Raw genomic sequence first — 18,976 nt, 5'->3', positions numbered from 1 at the left:
TTTGTCCAAACGCAGTTTATTTGTCGCGCTGCTGTTTTTGTTTCACGCTCTAGCAGTTAATAAACAGAACTGCATGCGTCTTGCGGAAGAACATTGTAACGGCGCTACTTCTCTCCGTTTATGACTATGGACGAGTCACCCAGGTCCTGGGCTACTCCACAGCGGGGGTGAACCGCTGGACTAAAATAGTCCGAAAATAAACACATCTTATAGGATACTGACCCAAAATGGCTTCCACAACATTTTGCAGCCCCATGCAATATCCTCTAGTGTACACCTAGTATATGTCAGTGGTTCAACGTACAGCAATTCTGCACATGTCACACTACCCACTTGTACAAACATTATACTTAATACCTGTACATTTTCTGCCTTGCTCAATTTGCTTCCATTGCACATTTAAAATTGCCATATGTAATGCATTTGCATTAATTGAACATCTATACATTCCACTTGTAAAAAATATACTTAATACTTCAAAATTTCCTGCTAACCTCTATTTGTACTTCTGCTTAGATACAAACTGCATTTTGTTGTACTGTACTTGTTCAGTGACAATGAAGTTGAATCTAATCTAATCTAAAGCAAGACAACGACCCCAAAACTACCTTCAAAGAAAGGATGGTAGGCTTCCGATCATCAAATCCCCAGCGCAGTCTCCAGACTTAAACCCCATCTAGCTGGTTGGGGATGAACTGGGCAAAAGGGTGAATGCACAGCAACCTACAAGTACAACACATTTGTGGAAACATCTGCAACAGAGTTGGGAAGAAGTTTTGGAATAATATTTGATTTCCATTGTAAAAAGAAAGCCACAGGTGTTTTATGCTGTCATATCTGCAAAAGGTGGCTACTTTGATAAGTCAAAAATGTAGATTCCACTTAGTTAAATAAAAAAAATTGTTTATTAGTTCAATGCTTTAATCTGAGAGTATATTAAGACAGTCAACTGTGAATTTCAATAAAAACCTTTGACCGGTAGTTTGTTGCATGAAGTTGAGAAAAATACAATCTCATGTGGTCCAGATCTACTCATTAAAGGTTCTTGTCAAAGAGATCAGATTAAAAAAAGAGCAGATTGCTTGAGGATTGTAGTTGATATGGTTTTACAGGTCCAGCCAGTGAGTTCATATCCATGTTTTAATGATCAATAAGAGATGAATGTCTCTAAGGACGTTACAGATCTCCCATCCTTCAATTCAGTGTTTTATATATTTATATTTGGAAAAAAATATTAGATATTTTGTGTTTTGGGGGTAGGGAACGTTAAAATACTCTTAGCAGATTTGTCATACAGTGTCAAAAACATCAATGATGCATATTGTCATTATAAGCATCATTTCTGCACCCCATTTTTGCCCTTTTTTGTCTATTTCTAATGTATGTACACACACTCACACAAAAATACACAAAATACAGACAGACAAATACAGTAAATAATGCTTCGTCCCTTAATTTTATATCCGGGAGATGTGAGGGCCCATGCTCCAGGAGCCTGTGGTGCACCAGTCTCGAGTGAGACTGTAAAAATGTGTGCACATGGGAATCTAGTGCATTTGTCTGACTGTCACTCAACAACCTCCCTAGACCTGGAAAGCACCACATGTTCTTGGTCTAGTCATTGTACTATTTGTTCAGCACAGATCCTATTTCTGGGTTACGTACAAATGTACCTCAGGTATGTACACTCGCCTAAAGGATTATTAGGAACACCATACTAATACTGTGTTTGACCCCCTTTCGCCTTCAGAAATGCCTTAATTCTATGTGGCATTGATTCAACAAGGTGGTGAAAGCATTCTTTAGAAATGTAGGACCATATAGATAGGATAGCATCTTGCAGTTGATGGAGATTTGTGGGATGCACATCCAGGGCACGAAGCTCCCGTTCCACCACATCCCAAGCCTTTTTTACATTAGCAGTTGTCCCAAAATGCTTTTACAAAACCCCAAAGAGCAAGCAACAGGGTTGATGAACAGTGGCAAGGTAAAACTCCTTAATAGGGTTGAAATTTGAAACAGGTGGATAAGGACAGGGATAATCAGGTGGGGACAGTGGGAATCGTCAGGCATCATCAGCTATTTGATCCGCAACACATCCAGGAGGAATTTGGACAGGGACAGTTACAAGTGCTTCGGGCCTGGTAGTCTGGAGGCACGTAGATTTAAGGCAGTTCTGAAGGCGAAAGGGGGTCAAACACAGAATTTGAATGGTGTTCCTAATAATCCTTCAGGTGAGTGTATGTACATCATTATACATATATTTATTTTAAACAATGTACTCACTGCAGATGAATATTGTCACGTCTCTAGGTGGGAACACAGGAGAGGTGTAGGACCCAGATGCAGAGAGATTGATTAAAATCATAGTGTTTAATTCCAAAGGGTTAAGGCAGAAATTGTAGTCAGAACACAAAGCTCAGGTCAAGAGATTTTCCAGGCAGGCAATCACAAGAGCTGGGCAGAATCGTTAGTCGAAGAACCACAGGGCCAAGGTAAGAACACAAAATCACGACTAAATATCAGGCTCTTTTCTTTGTCTCTTTCACTCACAGACACTTTGCAGGCCATTCCCAGTTGGACCAGACCCCAATTATCTTCTTTCATGTTAAAGCTTCTAAGTCCAACTAGCAAATTGAATGGCCACATAAGAATATAAAGTGCGGTCTTCACTTATTGGCACCTTTGGTAAAGATTAACAAAAAATACTATTCATACTGTATACTGTTGTTTATAACTGTATCCTAAAAATGTTCTTGAAATGTAACCTTTAATTCACATAAGAAAATAAATAAATCAATCAATAAACTAATTGACATTTTTGGTTAATATGTGTCTTGAATATTGGCACCCATAAACATTTTTACAAACCCCATTCCAAAAAAGTTGGGACACTGTACAAATTGTGAGTAAAAAAGGAATGAAATAATTTACAAATCTCATAAACTTATATTAAATTCAAAATAGAATATAGATAAGATATCGAATGTTGAAAGTGAGACATTTTGTAATGTCATGCCAAATATTGGCTCATTTTGGATTTCATGAGAGCTACACATTCCAAAAAAGTTGGGACAGGTAGCAATAAGAGGCCAGAAAGGTTAAATGTACAGATAAGGAACAGCTGGAGGACCAATTTGCAACTTATTATGTCAAGTGGCAACATGATTGGGTAAAAAAAGAGCCTCTCAGAGTGGCAGTGTCTCTCAGAAGTCAAGATGGGCAGAGGATCACCAATTCCCCCAATGCTGCGGCAAAAAATAGTGGAACAATATCAGAAAGGAGTTTCTCAGAGAACAATTGCAAAGAGTTTGAAGTTATCATCATCTACAGTGCATAATATCATCCAAAGATTCAGAGAATCTGGAACAATCTCTGTGCGTAAGGGTCAAGGCCGGAAAACCATACTGGATGCCCGTGATCTTTGGGCCCTCAGAGGGCACTGCATCACATACAGGAATGATACTGTAATGGAAATCAAAACATGGGCTCAGGAATACTTCCAGAAAACATTGTCGGTGAACACAATCCATCATGCCATTTGCCGTTGCCGGCTAGAGCTCTATAGGTCAAAAAATAAGCCGTATCTAAACAGAATCCAGAAGCGCAGATGTTTTCTCTGGGCCAAGGCTCATTTAAAATGGACTGTGGCTAAGTGGAAAAGTGTTCTGTGGTCAGACGAATCAAAATTTGAAGTTCATTTTGGAAAACTGGGACACCATGTCATCCGGACTAAAGAGGACAAGGACAACACAAGTTGTTATCAGCGCTCAGTTCAGAAGCCTGCATCTCTGATGGTATGGGGTTGCATGAGTGCATGTGGCATGGGCAGCCTACACATCTGGAAAGGCACCATCAATGCTGACATTTATATCCAAGTTCTAGAACAATATATGCTCCCATCCAGACGTCGTCTCTTTCAGGGAAGACCTTGCATTTTCCAACATGACAATGCCAGACCACATTCTGCATTACAATGTGGCTGCATAGAAGAAGGGTCCGGGTACTGAAATGGCCAGCCTGCAGTCCAGATCTTTCACCCATAGAACCCATAGAAACATTTGGCACATCATAAAGAGGAAGGTGCAACAAAGAAGACCTAAGCAACTAGAAGCCTGTATTAGACAAGAATGGGACAACATTCCTATTCATAAACTTGAGCAACTTGTCTCCTCAGTCCCCAGAAGTTTGCAGTCTGTTATAAAAAGAAGAGGGGATGCCACACAGTGGTAAACATGGCTTTGTCCCAACTTTTTTGAGATGCGTTGATGCCATGAAATTTTAAATCAACTTATTTTTCCCGTAAAGTGATGCATTTTTCTCAGTTTCAACATTTGATATGTCATCTATGTTGTATTCTGAATAACATGTTGAAATTTGAAACTTCCACATCATTGCATTCTGTTTTTATTCACAATTGTACAGTGTCCTAACTTTTTTGGAATCGGGTTTGTATATAATAAGGGCTGGTTTCACAAGACACGGATTAAGCCTAGTCTGGGACAAAAAAAATCAAGTTCAATAGAAAACTCCATTCATCTTGTTTTTTTTGTCCTAGAGTAGGCTTAATCTGTGTCTGTGAAAACGACTCTATATGTAATAAATGTTACTTCCTGTTGATATTTTTTCAAGTTTTGATTTGAGTCACTAGAAACTGCATAACAGATTGGTCAACGGAGCCCCTTTACCGATCTATAGTGAGGACCGTTGGGACAGAGGGTGGCTCAGTGTGTTTGTTGTCTTTGTAAACATTTATTTTGGCACCCAAGGTTGAGAGCTTCTTTCATGCAGGTGGGGTTGAGATGATGAGATCACTTCATTTTAAATTGTTAACGGTTAAGTCATTTAGTTTCAGTGTACGTTATTGAATGACATACCGCCGGGCCCACGAGTCCCAGGCCCTCCACACCCTGGGGGTAACTGACATCTCCCTCCTGCTGCCCAGTAAGGGCGAGGCGGCCCCTCACACCTTCTGCCGGGTGGACAAAAACCTCAACACTGGCATGGTAGGTCTAAAGAACTATCTGTTTTCCACACAGTATATTCTGTTTTATTGCTAAAATAAGTGACCGCTGGTTAAGTAGATTTCTTTTTTGCTAGCGGTGGCTAAAGTTTATTGAAGTTTATAATAAAAACGAAACCATTGATAACTTTCAGGGAAATCTCTTCCGTCATTTTGTAAAACAATGAAATCCCCCTTTAATCTCTTGCCCATCGTCGGCCCCCCTCTCTCTCACTGCTTTGTTGATCTCCCCACAGTGGGGTCCAGCCTTATACCTGTGTTATAAGAGAGCTGTAGCCAAAGCCAACGCCCTCGTCTATGAAGCAGGTAAGGGTTCCATAGTCACAGCAGCGGTCATCCTGCTGAGTCTCTATGTGACTTTATACACAGAGAAGGCCTATTGACCTTGACTTCTTGCTGTAATATCATTAATTATGCTGAAATGGCTACCTTGAAGAGGTGGGGTTCACTTAACAGAAAGATAATGGAAACAACATTATAGTGATGAAATAGTTCATAAAGCTCACCTTTGATTGGCCACTCTTTGTTTTTCCATCCTTCAGTCTGAACACTTTCAAAGCCTGAAATCTTCTAGTCATGTCCTCTAGCAGAACATCCACCTTGGCTTTGTATTTTCTCTCCATTTCCAGTTTTCTCTTTCTCCATAGGACCTCCATCTTTTTCATCTCTCTCCTCTTGTCCTCCAACCCTTTCCTCACTCTTTCAAACATTCTATTACATCGTTCCTCAAAATGGATTTGGTCCGGTTTTCTTCTGTCATTACCCAGTGCCTTCTGACGGCAATTTACAGTTGTGGGATCAGTGGGAGTCAGTACAGTTTCTGCTGTTTGGGATTGATTTGGAAACTGTGCAGGTTCCACAGTTTGGGAGTCAGTGCAGTCAGAATGACTGGTAGTCACTGCAGTTTCTGTTGTTGGGAGGTCAGTCAGAGTCTGTGCAGGTTGCAAGGTTTGTGAGTCAGTAGTAGTATGGTAGTAGAGTAGAATACTGCAAATGTTGGAGGGCACTCTTAAGAATTTTAACAGTTTTTCTGCGGAAGATTTGCCAGAACATAGGATGCAGAAACTCATCAATGGCTACAAGAAGTATTTGTTATTTCATTTGTTCTGTGATAATGCAATAACAAGCTTTGGTAACAAATGCTTTCTTTCCAAATGTAAATGTATCCAAGAAGAAAGTTAATTATATAACTGCATATATATTTGGCCTCTGTACACAATGTAAACCATTTGGGTGATATTTTTACCCAGTCCGTCTGCACACACTAACCACTGAATGCCTTTTTCCTGTGAGAGAGAAATAAGTCTTTAGAGAGAAATACCATAATGCTTCTGGTGTCACACACACACAAACATACACAAAAAACAAACATACACAAAAAACAAAAAACAAAATTGAATATAACATGGTTGTAAAGCAGTGAGATACGTTTGTCAACACCAAGTGAAATAGCAGATAATTAAAGACACTTACATAGCATGTCATATCCAAAATACAGATACGGGTAAATAAAAATAAATTAAAAAGGGTAATATAATCAACCAAAAATGAAGGGCCACTCTTCTTGAGGGGCAGCACATGGGGTCCCGAGATGGAGTATCGGTAGATGAAGGTTTGGAACTTCTGGAAAACTGTGAAGAACGGCCAATGGGAAAGAACACACACACTCTTCTTCACCTGGAGTGTGCGATTGGTGATGGGCCGCCGGTCTACCACACTCACCAGGCCCAGACGCACACTCTGCCGCTCCGAGAGGCACTCCCGCGGGAACTACTCGTAGAACTGGATGGCAGCACCATAAACCTAAGATGGGACAAGACACACAAAGAGAAGTAATATTCATCAATAACTAAATGCTATGACACTAAGCGAAGAGTTACATTCAGCAAATGTTACGGATACTGAGAGAAAAGGTGGGAAATATTTTTGTATTATTTCATTCATTTTAAATTTGCATCTCTAGGTAACCCAAAACCTGGAATTCAGGTAGGAAAGCATGATACTGAATTGCTACATGCAAGCCAAACACCAAATAATGAGTATGTATCAACATTAGAACATCTAGGTTTCATTAGTGTTTGACCACACCTGATAAACAATTTATTGGGAGCCATGGGATTTTTGTAAAATATGAATACCCCGGCCTACTTGGTTATTGAATTAGATTTTGTTGTTACAACCACAGAATTACCACCTAACACCTTATTAGTGGCTTGTCACTGTGATGTCATAAACCCTGATGGTGCTTCACCAAATAATTAGATGTGTTCTAGGTTACCACGGTAATCAATATATATATATATATCAAACAAAATTAACAGAACACACCACATTACAAAATATTCAGTCCGTGAAACACACTTAGAAGAGACATCGTTGTTATTTCAGCATTTTGAAATTGATATTATACATTAATTGGAGCTTCCATTCAACAAATCAACGAGTTGTGTCCATGCCACACAGAATAAAACAAAAGAGAGGGGCCAATCCAGGACTCTACGCCACTGCTGGACTTCGGTAAACCAGCCTGTTCATTTATGGTTAACACTATGTATTTCTTTTTCAAACATCTAACCATATCAATTGCTGGAAGTATCTAGATTAGATTACATTCAACTATATTGTCATCACAGAGAGTACAAGTACTAGGACAACGAAATGCATCTAACCTAGAAAGTGCAAATAGCTGTGTGGATAGATGTAATACAGTAAATGGCTAGAATGTACAGGACTATCAGATATAGTTATGATTACAGTAATAAACTGTGAATATAGTCGACAAAGGTGCAGACAGTCTAGCTATTCTAAGCTATTGTTCTTCCTTTTTGAAAATGTCCTTTATTGTTTCATTTCACTGATAAAATTGACTGTAAATTTGAGCTGCAACATATTTTAACTTGACAGACTCTACAAAACATAAGGGTGGTCCTTAAGAGAAATCAACAGTAATTGCAGACAGGTTTAACGTTCTCTTTCAAAGCTCCATGCCGACCACCAGAGTCAAGGGTTCAGGTAAACAGGAATAAAGACGAATATGTTTTAATTCATAAATTGATTTAAGTATTTGCTGGACTGTCTCTCTATTCAGATAACTTGAGCTAGGGGAGCACAGCATCAGAATATGCATAACAGTAATATGTTTTATAAAATGTATGAACAAATACCAAAAGAAATCTAGCTAGTGGATCCACAAATGCAAGATCTTAACAAAATTGTAAAGAATCATTAGGCAATATTCATATTATTGTGATCATTTATTCTTGTTAGAAAAATGTGCATGTCCACATGCTCCTGGAGTAGACAAGTAGGCTTACATGGTCTGTTGACTATCAGGCCTGCAGCCAAGAAAACCCTTTCAGCTGTTAGAGATGTTGCCAGGATACACCGGTACACATTTACTAGCTGTGAAAATCCACCAAAAGAGTCACAATATACTCATAAACAGTTTCAGCTTACTGAAGCTTGTAGCCAGCAAAGTTTATGAATATACTGGACAAATCCTAACGCATACTTTGTTCTGTCTAAGGGGTGGATCAAACACCTGTCTCCTGCATGGGAGTCCACATCTCTAACCACTATGCTATTTAACAAGGGGTAGTCACTCACTCAGTAAGAGACATTCGCTCTTTTTGGCCGGCTCCTCTTATAAAGAAAAGCGGTGCCAAAATTAACCTAGAAACATTTGTATCTGCTTAAGAGGTTGCAATGAAACATGAAATTGAACAGTCTTTGAGGTCCAAAGTTGAATATCATTGCTATAGCCAATAAAACATGTATTTTTATTTAATTAGGCAAGTTGATTAAGATCTGATTCTTATTTACAGAATCGATCTGGGGGGAATATTACAGGGGGAGAAATTAGGGTTAACTTTCTTGCTCAGGGACATAGCTTTCACCTTGGAGCTGGAAGCTTTATCTGATGCCCTACAGCAATAATGTTTGATCCATGTTTTTGATAATAAAACATTATTTATTTCAGGATAATAACCAACACGTCCACCCAGAGTGGCCAATCCAGGACCCGACAATGTTGCACTACTGTAAACCATCCCCAGAGTGTCTGTGCTGACTCTGTCATTCAAACAGTGAAACACACTCGTAAGGCAGGGAGGGAAGTTATGAATCGCAAGCGCAGTTTGTCTATCTGCCCAAGAAGGCCAAAAACCGTGAGTAAAAGAGTAACTTTTAAAAAAACATTAAAGCCAAATGTCTGTTTTATTGATCCCATACGCACCTTATTCATCTTGTCTAGCAATTTCTCATACATGATGAAATTAAATCTTTATTTTTACACAGGAGAAGGGGAACTTTGTCCACCGTGAGAGAGGAAGATCAAGGACCCGACACCACTGCCTGACTTCAGTAAAGCAGCCCATACATTTATTAGTTATACTATATTTACGCAACCACTTCCTAACAACCTTTTGTGAAAGCAGATGTGGTAGTGGTCTTTGCCAAACTAAAAACAGAATTGTTAATTGTGTCTTAACAGATCCATACAAAGCAAATAGTCAACATTGATTCTGTGACCCAAACATTGCACTCACAGGCGGAAAAGATTGGCATTATGAATCGTGGGCGGAGTTTATCAGCACCCCCAAGAAGGCCAATAACAGTGAGTGAAAGAAAAACTCAAATTATCCCTTTATGCTAATAGTGATTCATTATTCATGCCATGGTCTTCTCATCGACATGGTATTGAAACCTTTTCTTTTCTCAGAGTGACAAGAAAATTGTCCAGCGTGAGAGGGGCAGATCTAGGACCACACGTCGCTGCCATACTTCGGTAATCCAGCCCATACATTTATTATGTACACAATGTGTGCACAAAAGTTTGCATACCCTTGGAGAATTGGTAATACATGTACCATTTGTAAAGAATACATGTGTGAGCAGGCAAAACACGTCTTTTTTTATTTCTAATGGGATTCACATTCAACTGTAGGTCATAACAGAAGGGCACAATCATCAAACAAAACATGGCAACAAAGAAAAACATTCACTGATCCCTGTTGAAAAGTCTGCATACCCTTAGTTCTTGGTACTGTGTATGGCCCCCTTTAGCATCAAGGACAGCGTGCACTCTTTTGTAATAGTTGTCTATGAGGCCCTGAATTCTTGCAGGTAGTTAAGCTGCCCATTCATCTTGGCAAAATGCCTCCAGGTCATGCAAAGTCTTTGGTCTTCTTGCATTAACCGCACGTTTGAGATCTCCCCAGAGTGGCTTGATGAAATTGAGGTCAGAAGACTGTCACAGCCACTCCAGAACCTTCACCTTTTTCTGCTGTAACCACTGGAGGGTCAACTTTAGGGTCATTGTTGTGATGGAAAGTCCAAGAGCATCCCATGCGCAGCTTTCATGCAGAAGAATGCAAATTGTCTGCCAGTGATTTCTAAATACATGCTGCATTCATCTTTGCCATAAATTTTCACAAGATTCCCTGTGCCTTTAGAGCTCACACACCCCCAAAACTTCAGTGAGCCACCACCATGCTTCACAGTGGGGATGGTATTCTGTTCACTATAGGCCTTGTTGACCCCTCTCCAAACATAGCGCTTATGGTCTGACCATGAAACCATAAAATGTGCAGAGGCTGTGAGGTGTGTCAAGGTGTTGTCGGGGCATATTGTAACTGGGCTATTTTGTGGCATTGGCGCAGTAAAGGCTTCTTTCTGGCAACTCGACCATCCAGCTCATTTTTGTTCAAGGATCATCGTATTGTGCTCCTTGAAACAACCACACCATCTTTTTCCAGAGCAGCCTTTATTTCTCCTGAGGTTACCTGTGGGTTTTTCTTTGTATCCCGAAAAATTCTACTGGCAGTTTTGGCTGAAATCTTTCTTGGTCTACCTGACCTTGGCTTGGTATCAAGAGCTCCCCAAATGTTCTACTTAATAAGTGATTGAACAGTACTGACTGGCATTTGCAAGGCTTTAGGTGTGTTTTTATATAGTTTTCCATCTTTATAAAGTTCCATTACCTTGTTATGCAGGTCTTTTTGACAGTTATTTTCTGTTCTTATCTAGGCTGCTCAGTGCATCCACGTGAGAGCTAACAAACTCATTGACTATTCATAAACAGACACTTATTGCAATTTAAAAAGCCACAGGTGTGGGAAATTCACCTTTAATTGCCCTTTGCACCTGTGTGTGCCACTGTGTCTGTAACAAGGCCAAACATTTAAGGGTATGTAAACTTTTGATCAGGGCCATCTGGGGGATTTCTGTTATCATTATGATTTAAAAAGGAGCCAAACAACTATTTGATAATAAATGGCTTCATTTGAAAAGAATAAGGGTTTGCAAAACTTACGAGCACAACTGTATTAACACTGCCATTTTCTGAATGTCTTTGTGAAGGTGGTCTCACGTCCATATAGGCTTATCGATTTAACATTTTGTCCTAACAGATCCATACAAAGGATAAATTAGAAACTGACTCTGAAAACATGGAAACAGAACTGACTCACACTGACTCCCACACCATGGAAACAGTACTGACTCCCACTAACGCTCAAACCATGGAACCTGCACAGACTCTGAAAGACTCCCCAACCACAGAAACAGCAGTGGCTGTGAATTACTTCCAAACTGTGGAAACTCTACTGACTCCAAATGACTTCCAAACAGTGGAAACTCTACTGACTCCAAATGACTTCCAAACAGTGGAAACTCTAATGACTCCAAATTACTTCCAAACAGTGGAAACTCTACTGACTCCAAATGACATCCAAACAGTGGAAACTCTACTGACTCCAAATGACATCCAAACAGTGGAAACTCTACTGACTCCAAATGACTTCCAATCAGTGGAAACTCTACTGACTCCAAATGACTTCCAAACAGTGGAAACTCTACTGACTCCAAATGACTTCCAAACAGTGGAAACTCTACTGAATCCAAATGACTTCCAAACTGTGGAAACTCTACTGACTCCAAATGACTTCCAAACAGTGGAAACTCTACTGACTGCAAATTACTTCCAAACAGTGGAAACTCTAATGACTCCAAATGACATCCAAACAGTGGAAACTCTACTGGCTCCAAATGACATCCAAACAGTGGAAACTCTACTGACTCCAAATGACTTCCAATCAGTGGAAACTCTACTGACTCCAAATGACTTCCAAACGGTGGAAACTCTACTGACTCCAAATGACTCCCAAACAGTGGAAACTCTACTGACTCCAAATGACTTCCAAACAGATGAAACTGCACTGACTGCAGCCAACTCTCTAAAAGTGGAAACTCTACTGACTCCAAATGACTTCCATACAGTGGAAACTCTACGGACTCCAAATGACTTCCAAACAGTGGAAACTTTACTGACTCCAAATGACTTCCAAACTGTGGAAACTCTACTGACTCCAAATGACTTCCAAAAAGTGGAAACTGCACTGACTGCAGCCAACTCTCTAAAAGTGGAAACTCTACTGACTCCAAATGACTTCCAAACTGTGGAAACTCTACTGACTCCAAATGACTTCCAAACAGTGGAAACTCTACTGACTCCAAATGACTTCCAAACAGTGGAAACTCTACTGACTCCAAATGACTTCCAAACAGTGGAAACTCTACTGACTCCAAATGACTTCCAAACTGTGGAAACTCTACTGACTCCAAATGACTTCCAAAAAGTGGAAACTGCACTGACTGCAGCCGACTCTCAAACCAAGGAAACTCTACTGACTCCAAATGACTTCCAAACAGTGGAAACTCTACTGACTCCAAATGACTTCCAAACAGTGGAAACTCTACTGACCTCAAATGACTTCCAAACAGTGGAAACTCTACTGACTCCAAATGACTTCCAATCAGTGGAAACTGCACTGACTGCAGCCGACTCTCAAACCATGGAAACTCTACTGACTCCAAATGACTTCCAAACATTGGAAACTCTACTGACTCCAAATGACATCCAAACAGTGGAAACTCTACTGGCTCCAAATGACATCCAAACAGTGGAAACTCTACTGACTCCAAATGACTTCCAATCAGTGGAAACTCTACTGACTCCAAATGACTTCCAAACAGTGGAAACTCTACTGACTCCAAATGACATCCAAACAGTGGAAACTCTACTGACTCCAAATGACATCCAAACAGTGGAAACTCTACTGACTCCAAATGACTTCCAATCAGTGGAAACTCTACTGACTCCAAATGACTTCCAAACAGTGGAAACTCTACTGACTCCAAATGACTTCCAAACAGTGGAAACTCTACTGAATCCAAATGACTTCCAAACTGTGGAAACTCTACTGACTCCAAATGACTTCCAAACAGTGGAAACTCTACTGACTGCAAATTACTTCCAAACAGTGGAAACTCTAATGACTCCAAATGACATCCAAACAGTGGAAACTCTACTGGCTCCAAATGACATCCAAACAGTGGAAACTCTACTGACTCCAAATGACTTCCAATCAGTGGAAACTCTACTGACTCCAAATGACTTCCAAACAGTGGAAACTCTACTGACTCCAAATGACTCCCAAACAGTGGAAACTCTACTGACTCCAAATGACTTCCAAACAGATGAAACTGCACTGACTGCAGCCAACTCTCTAAAAGTGGAAACTCTACTGACTCCAAATGACTTCCATACAGTGGAAACTCTACGGACTCCAAATGACTTCCAAACAGTGGAAACTTTACTGACTCCAAATGACTTCCAAACTGTGGAAACTCTACTGACTCCAAATGACTTCCAAAAAGTGGAAACTGCACTGACTGCAGCCAACTCTCTAAAAGTGGAAACTCTACTGACTCCAAATGACTTCCAAACTGTGGAAACTCTACTGACTCCAAATGACTTCCAAACAGTGGAAACTCTACTGACTCCAAATGACTTCCAAACAGTGGAAACTCTACTGACTCCAAATGACTTCCAAACAGTGGAAACTTTACTGACTCCAAATGACTTCCAAACTGTGGAAACTCTACTGACTCCAAATGACTTCCAAAAAGTGGAAACTGCACTGACTGCAGCCGACTCTCAAACCAAGGAAACTCTACTGACTCCAAATGACTTCCAAACAGTGGAAACTCTACTGACTCCAAATGACTTCCAAACAGTGGAAACTCTACTGACCTCAAATGACTTCCAAACAGTGGAAACTCTACTGACTCCAAATGACTTCCAATCAGTGGAAACTGCACTGACTGCAGCCGACTCTCAAACCATGGAAACTCTACTGACTCCAAATGACTTCCAAACATTGGAAACTCTACTGACTCCAAATGACTTCCAAACAGTGGAAACTTTACTGACTCCAAATGACTTCCAAACTGTGGAAACTCTACTGACTCCAAATGACTTCCAAAAAGTGGAAACTGCACTGACTGCAGCCAACTCTCTAAAAGTGGAAACTCTACTGACTCCAAATGACTTCCAAACTGTGGAAACTCTACTGACTCCAAATGACTTCCAAACAGTGGAAACTCTACTGACTCCAAATGACTTCCAAACAGTGGAAACTCTACTGACTCCAAATGACTTCCAAACAGTGGAAACTGCACTGACTCCAAATGACTTCCAAACTGTGGAAACTCTACTGACTCCAAATGACTTCCAAAAAGTGGAAACTGCACTGACTGCAGCCGACTCTCAAACCAAGGAAACTCTACTGACTCCAAATGACTTCCAAACAGTGGAAACTCTACTGACTCCAAATGACTTCCAAACAGTGGAAACTCTACTGACCTCAAATGACTTCCAAACAGTGGAAACTCTACTGACTCCAAATGACTTCCAATCAGTGGAAACTGCACTGACTGCAGCCGACTCTCAAACCATGGAAACTCTACTGACTCCAAATGACTTCCAAACAGTGGAAACTCTACTGACTCCAAATGACTTCCAAACAGTGGAAACTGCACTGACTCCAAATGACTTCCAAACAGTGGAAACTGCACTGACTGCAGCCGACTCTCAAACCAAGGAAACTCTACTGACTCCAAATGACTTCCAAACAGTGGAAACTGCACAGACTTCCACTGACTCTCAAACCGAGGGATCCCGAACAGTACAAACCTCACTGAGTCCTATTAATGCTGACAGCACTGACTCCAAAACCTTTGAAAGCACCCAGAATCTCACTGTCTCCCCAACAGATGAATCTGCACTGTCTGCAGCCGACTCTCAAACCATGGAAACTCTACTGACTCCAAATGTCTTCCTAACAGTGGAAACTCTACTGACTCCAAATGACTTCCAAACAGTGGACACTCTACTGACTTCATATGACTTACAATCAGTGGAAACTGCACAGACTTCCACTGACTCTCAAACCGAGGGATCCCGAACAGTACAAACCACACTTAGTCCTACTAATTCTGACAGCACTGACTCCAAAACCTTTGAAAGAATCCAGAATATCACAGACTCCCCAACGGTGAAAACCACACAGACTGCTACTGACTCCCAAACTGTGGAACCTGCACAGTTTCCAAATCAATCCCAAACAGCAGAAACTGTACTGACTCCCACTGATCCCACAACTGTAAATTGCCGTCAGAAGGCACTGGGTAATGACAGAAGAAAACCGGACCAAATCCATTTTGAGGAACGATGTAATAGAATGTTTGAAAGAGTGAGGAAAGGGTTGGAGGACAAGAGGAGAGAGATGAAAAAGATGGAGGTCCTATGGAGAAAGAGAAAACTGAAGTTGGAGAGAAAATACAAAGCCAAGGTGGATGTTCTGCTAGAGGACATGACTAGAAGATTTCAGGCTTTGAAAGTGTTCAGACTGAAGGATGGAAAAACAAAGAGTGGCCAATCAAAGGTGAGCATTATGAACTATTTTGTCACTATAATGTTGTTTCCACTATAATGCTGTTAAGTGAACCCCATCTCTTCAAGGTAGCCATTTCAGCACTAATATCATAGCATTAGTAAACATACTGTTGCTATACTAGTTAACAGCAGTTGTTTTTGTAGTTAGGAGTCCTTGTTGTGTTTTATTTACAAGGAGAATAGACAGCTCGACCTGTTGTACAAGGCAGGGAATAAGAATTCCCGTGTTGTGAGCCAGACTGAAAGGACACAGAGGGAAGAGAGGAGGAGGAAGGCAGAGAAGAGGAGGGCGGTGATGGAGATGATGAAGGCTCAAGGGAAAAACACTGGGGTCATTTGGCTTGAAATAGGTCTGAGGAGGGCTTGGAAAGGTTTAAAGAAAGGGGGTAGATTTATCCTGGGTGAATCCTAGGATGATATAAATTTGCATACAATAAACTGACCTTTAATCAGAACTTACTTTGCTTGCTGGCTGGATTTAATAATGAGGAAAAGTTACTACTACTTTGATAATTAATGATCATTGATGAATATTACTGCAGGAATCCAAGATGGAGTGCACCATTTCTACATCAGAGAAATATATATTAAGCTCATGACAAAACTGACAAAGAACTAAAACTGATACATCCACCTGACATTATATACAAGAACCTTCCTATAGAGTTTGAACTATAACCTACTGTATTGGACAGTGTAACCATGGTGGAGTATTAGTGTATTAGAAGGCCTGAGAGCCAGCCAGGCGCACCCACCTTGTCTCCACTGGCGCTGGTGAGGACAAACGTGGAGAAGACCGGGAGCTGGTACTTGGTGTTGAGGGGCCAGCTCTCCACGGTCACGCCCATCGGCAGACAGAACATCGGCACAGACTCTGGCAGGGGGAACGACTCCACGTCCGCCTCCGGATACCGACTGATGAGACCTGGGAAACACACACACCTTTTAACTGTGAGAAGTCAAGGTCAATAGGCCTTCTCTGTGTATAAAGTCACATTGAGACTCAGCAGGATGACTGCTGCTGCGACTATGGAACCCTTACCTGCTTCATAGACGAGGGCATTGGCTTTGGCTACAGCTCTTTTATAACACAGGTATAAGGCTGGACCCCACTGTGGGGAGATCAACAAAGCAGTGAGAGAGAGGGGGACCAACGATGGGCAAGAGATTAAAGGGGGATTTCATTGTTTTACAAAATGACGGAAGAGATTTCCCTGAAAGTAATCAATGGTTTCGTTTTTATTATAAACTTCAATAAACTTTAGCCACCGCTAGCAAAAAAGAAATCTACTGAACCAGCGGTCACGTATTTTAGCAATAAAACAGAATTTACTGTTGAAAACAGATAGTTCTTTAGACCTACCATGCCAGTGTTGAGGTTTTTGTCCACCCGGCAGAAGGTGTGAGGGGCCGCCTCGCCCTTACTGGGCAGCAGGAGGGAGATGTCAGTTACCCCCAGGGTGTGGAGGGCCTGGGACTCGTGGGCCCGGCGGTATGTCATTCAATAACGTACACTGAAACTAAATGACTTAACTGTTAACAATTTAAAATGAAGTGATCTCATCATCTCAACCCCACCTGCATGAAAGAAGCTCTCAACCTTGGGTGCCAAAATAAATGTTTACAAAGACAACAAACACACTGAGCCACCCTCTGTCCCAACGGTCCTCACTATAGAACGGTAAAGGGGCTCCGTTGACCAATCTGTTATGCAGTTTCTAGTGACTCAAATCAAAACTTGAAAAAATATCAACAGGAAGTAACATTTATTACATATAGAGTCGTTTTCACAGACACAGTTTAAGCCTACTCTAGGACAAAAAAAACAAGATTAATTTTCTATTGAACTTGATTTTTTTTGTCCCAGACTAGGCTTAATCCGTGTCTTGTGAAACCAGCCCTTATTATATACAAACCCGATTCCAGAAAAGTTGGGACACTGTACAATTGTGAATAAAAACAGAATGCAATGATGTGGAAGTTTCAAATTTCTATATTTTATTCTGAATACAACATAGATGACATATCAAATGTTGAAACTGAGAAAATGCATCACTTTAAGGGAAAAATAAGTTGATTTAAAATTTCATGGCATCAACGCATCTCAAAAAAGTTGGGACAAAGCCATGTTTACCACTGTGTGGCATCCCCTCTTCTTTTTATAACAGACTGCAAACGTCTGGGGACTGAGGAGAGAAGTTGCTCAAGTTTATGAATAGGAATGTTGTCCCATTCTTGTCTAATACAGGCTTCTAGTTGCTCAACTGTCTTAGGTCTTCTTTGTCGCACCTTCCTCTTTATGATGCGCCAAATGTTTTCTATGGGTGAAAGATCTGGACTGCGGGCTGGCCATTTCAGTACCCGGATCCTTCTTCTATGCAGCCATGACATTGTAATTGATGCAGTATGTGGTCTGGCATTGTCATGTTGGAAAATGCAAGGTCTTCCCTGAAAGAGACGACGTCTGGATGGGAGCATAGGTTGTTCTAGAACTTGGTTATAACTGTCAGCAACTGACACACCTTTCCAGATGTGTAGGCTGCCCATGCCACATGCACTCATGCAACCCCATACCATCAGAGATGCAGGCTTCTGAACTGAGCGCTGATAACAACTTGGGTTGTCCTTGTCCTCTTTAGTCCGGATGACATGGTGTCCCAGTTTTCCAAAATGAACTTCAAATTTTGATTCGTCTGACCACAGAACACTTTTCCACTTTGCCACAGTCCATTTTAAATGAGCCTTGGCCCAGAGAAAACACCTGCGCTTCTGGATCCTGTTCAGATACGGCTTATATTTTGACCTATAGAGTTTTAGCCGGCAACGGCGAATGGCACGATGGATTGTGTTCACCGACAGTGTTTTCTGGAAGTATTCCTGTGCCCATGTTGTGATTTCCATTACAGTATCATTCCTGTATGTGATGCAGTGCCGTCTGAGGGCCCGAAGATCACGGGCATCCAGTATGGTTTTCCGGCCTTGACCCTTACGCACAGAGATTGTTCCAGATTCTCTGAATCTTTGGATGATATTATGCACTGTAGATGATGATAACTTCAAACTCTTTGCAATTGTTCTCTGAGAAACTCCTTTCTGATATTGTTCCACTATTTTTTGCCGCAGCATTGGGGGAATTGGTGATCCTCTGCCCATCT

The 18,976-nt window shown here is 41.0% G+C and overlaps 1 protein-coding gene across 1 annotated transcript; it reads right to left on the bottom strand.

The window, feature by feature from the left end:
* Positions 1–6,573: 6,573 nt before the first annotated feature.
* LOC114829755 (DENN domain-containing protein 4B-like) lies at positions 6,574–17,322 on the bottom strand. Its single transcript, XM_029115731.2, has 4 exons — positions 17,185–17,322; positions 16,864–16,933; positions 16,577–16,746; positions 6,574–6,826 (listed from the first exon to the last, which is right to left on the bottom strand). The coding sequence occupies exons 1-4, from the start codon at positions 17,320–17,322 to the stop codon at positions 6,794–6,796; spliced, it is 411 nt and encodes a 136-aa protein (XP_028971564.1). The 3' UTR covers positions 6,574–6,793.
* Between the last annotated feature and the right edge of the window lie 1,654 nt (positions 17,323–18,976).

Source organism: Esox lucius, chromosome 20 (genome assembly GCF_011004845.1).
Source record: "Esox lucius isolate fEsoLuc1 chromosome 20, fEsoLuc1.pri, whole genome shotgun sequence".
NCBI classification, from domain to species: Eukaryota; Metazoa; Chordata; class Actinopteri; order Esociformes; family Esocidae; genus Esox; species Esox lucius.
This window is presented reverse-complemented; position numbering and strand designations above follow the sequence as displayed.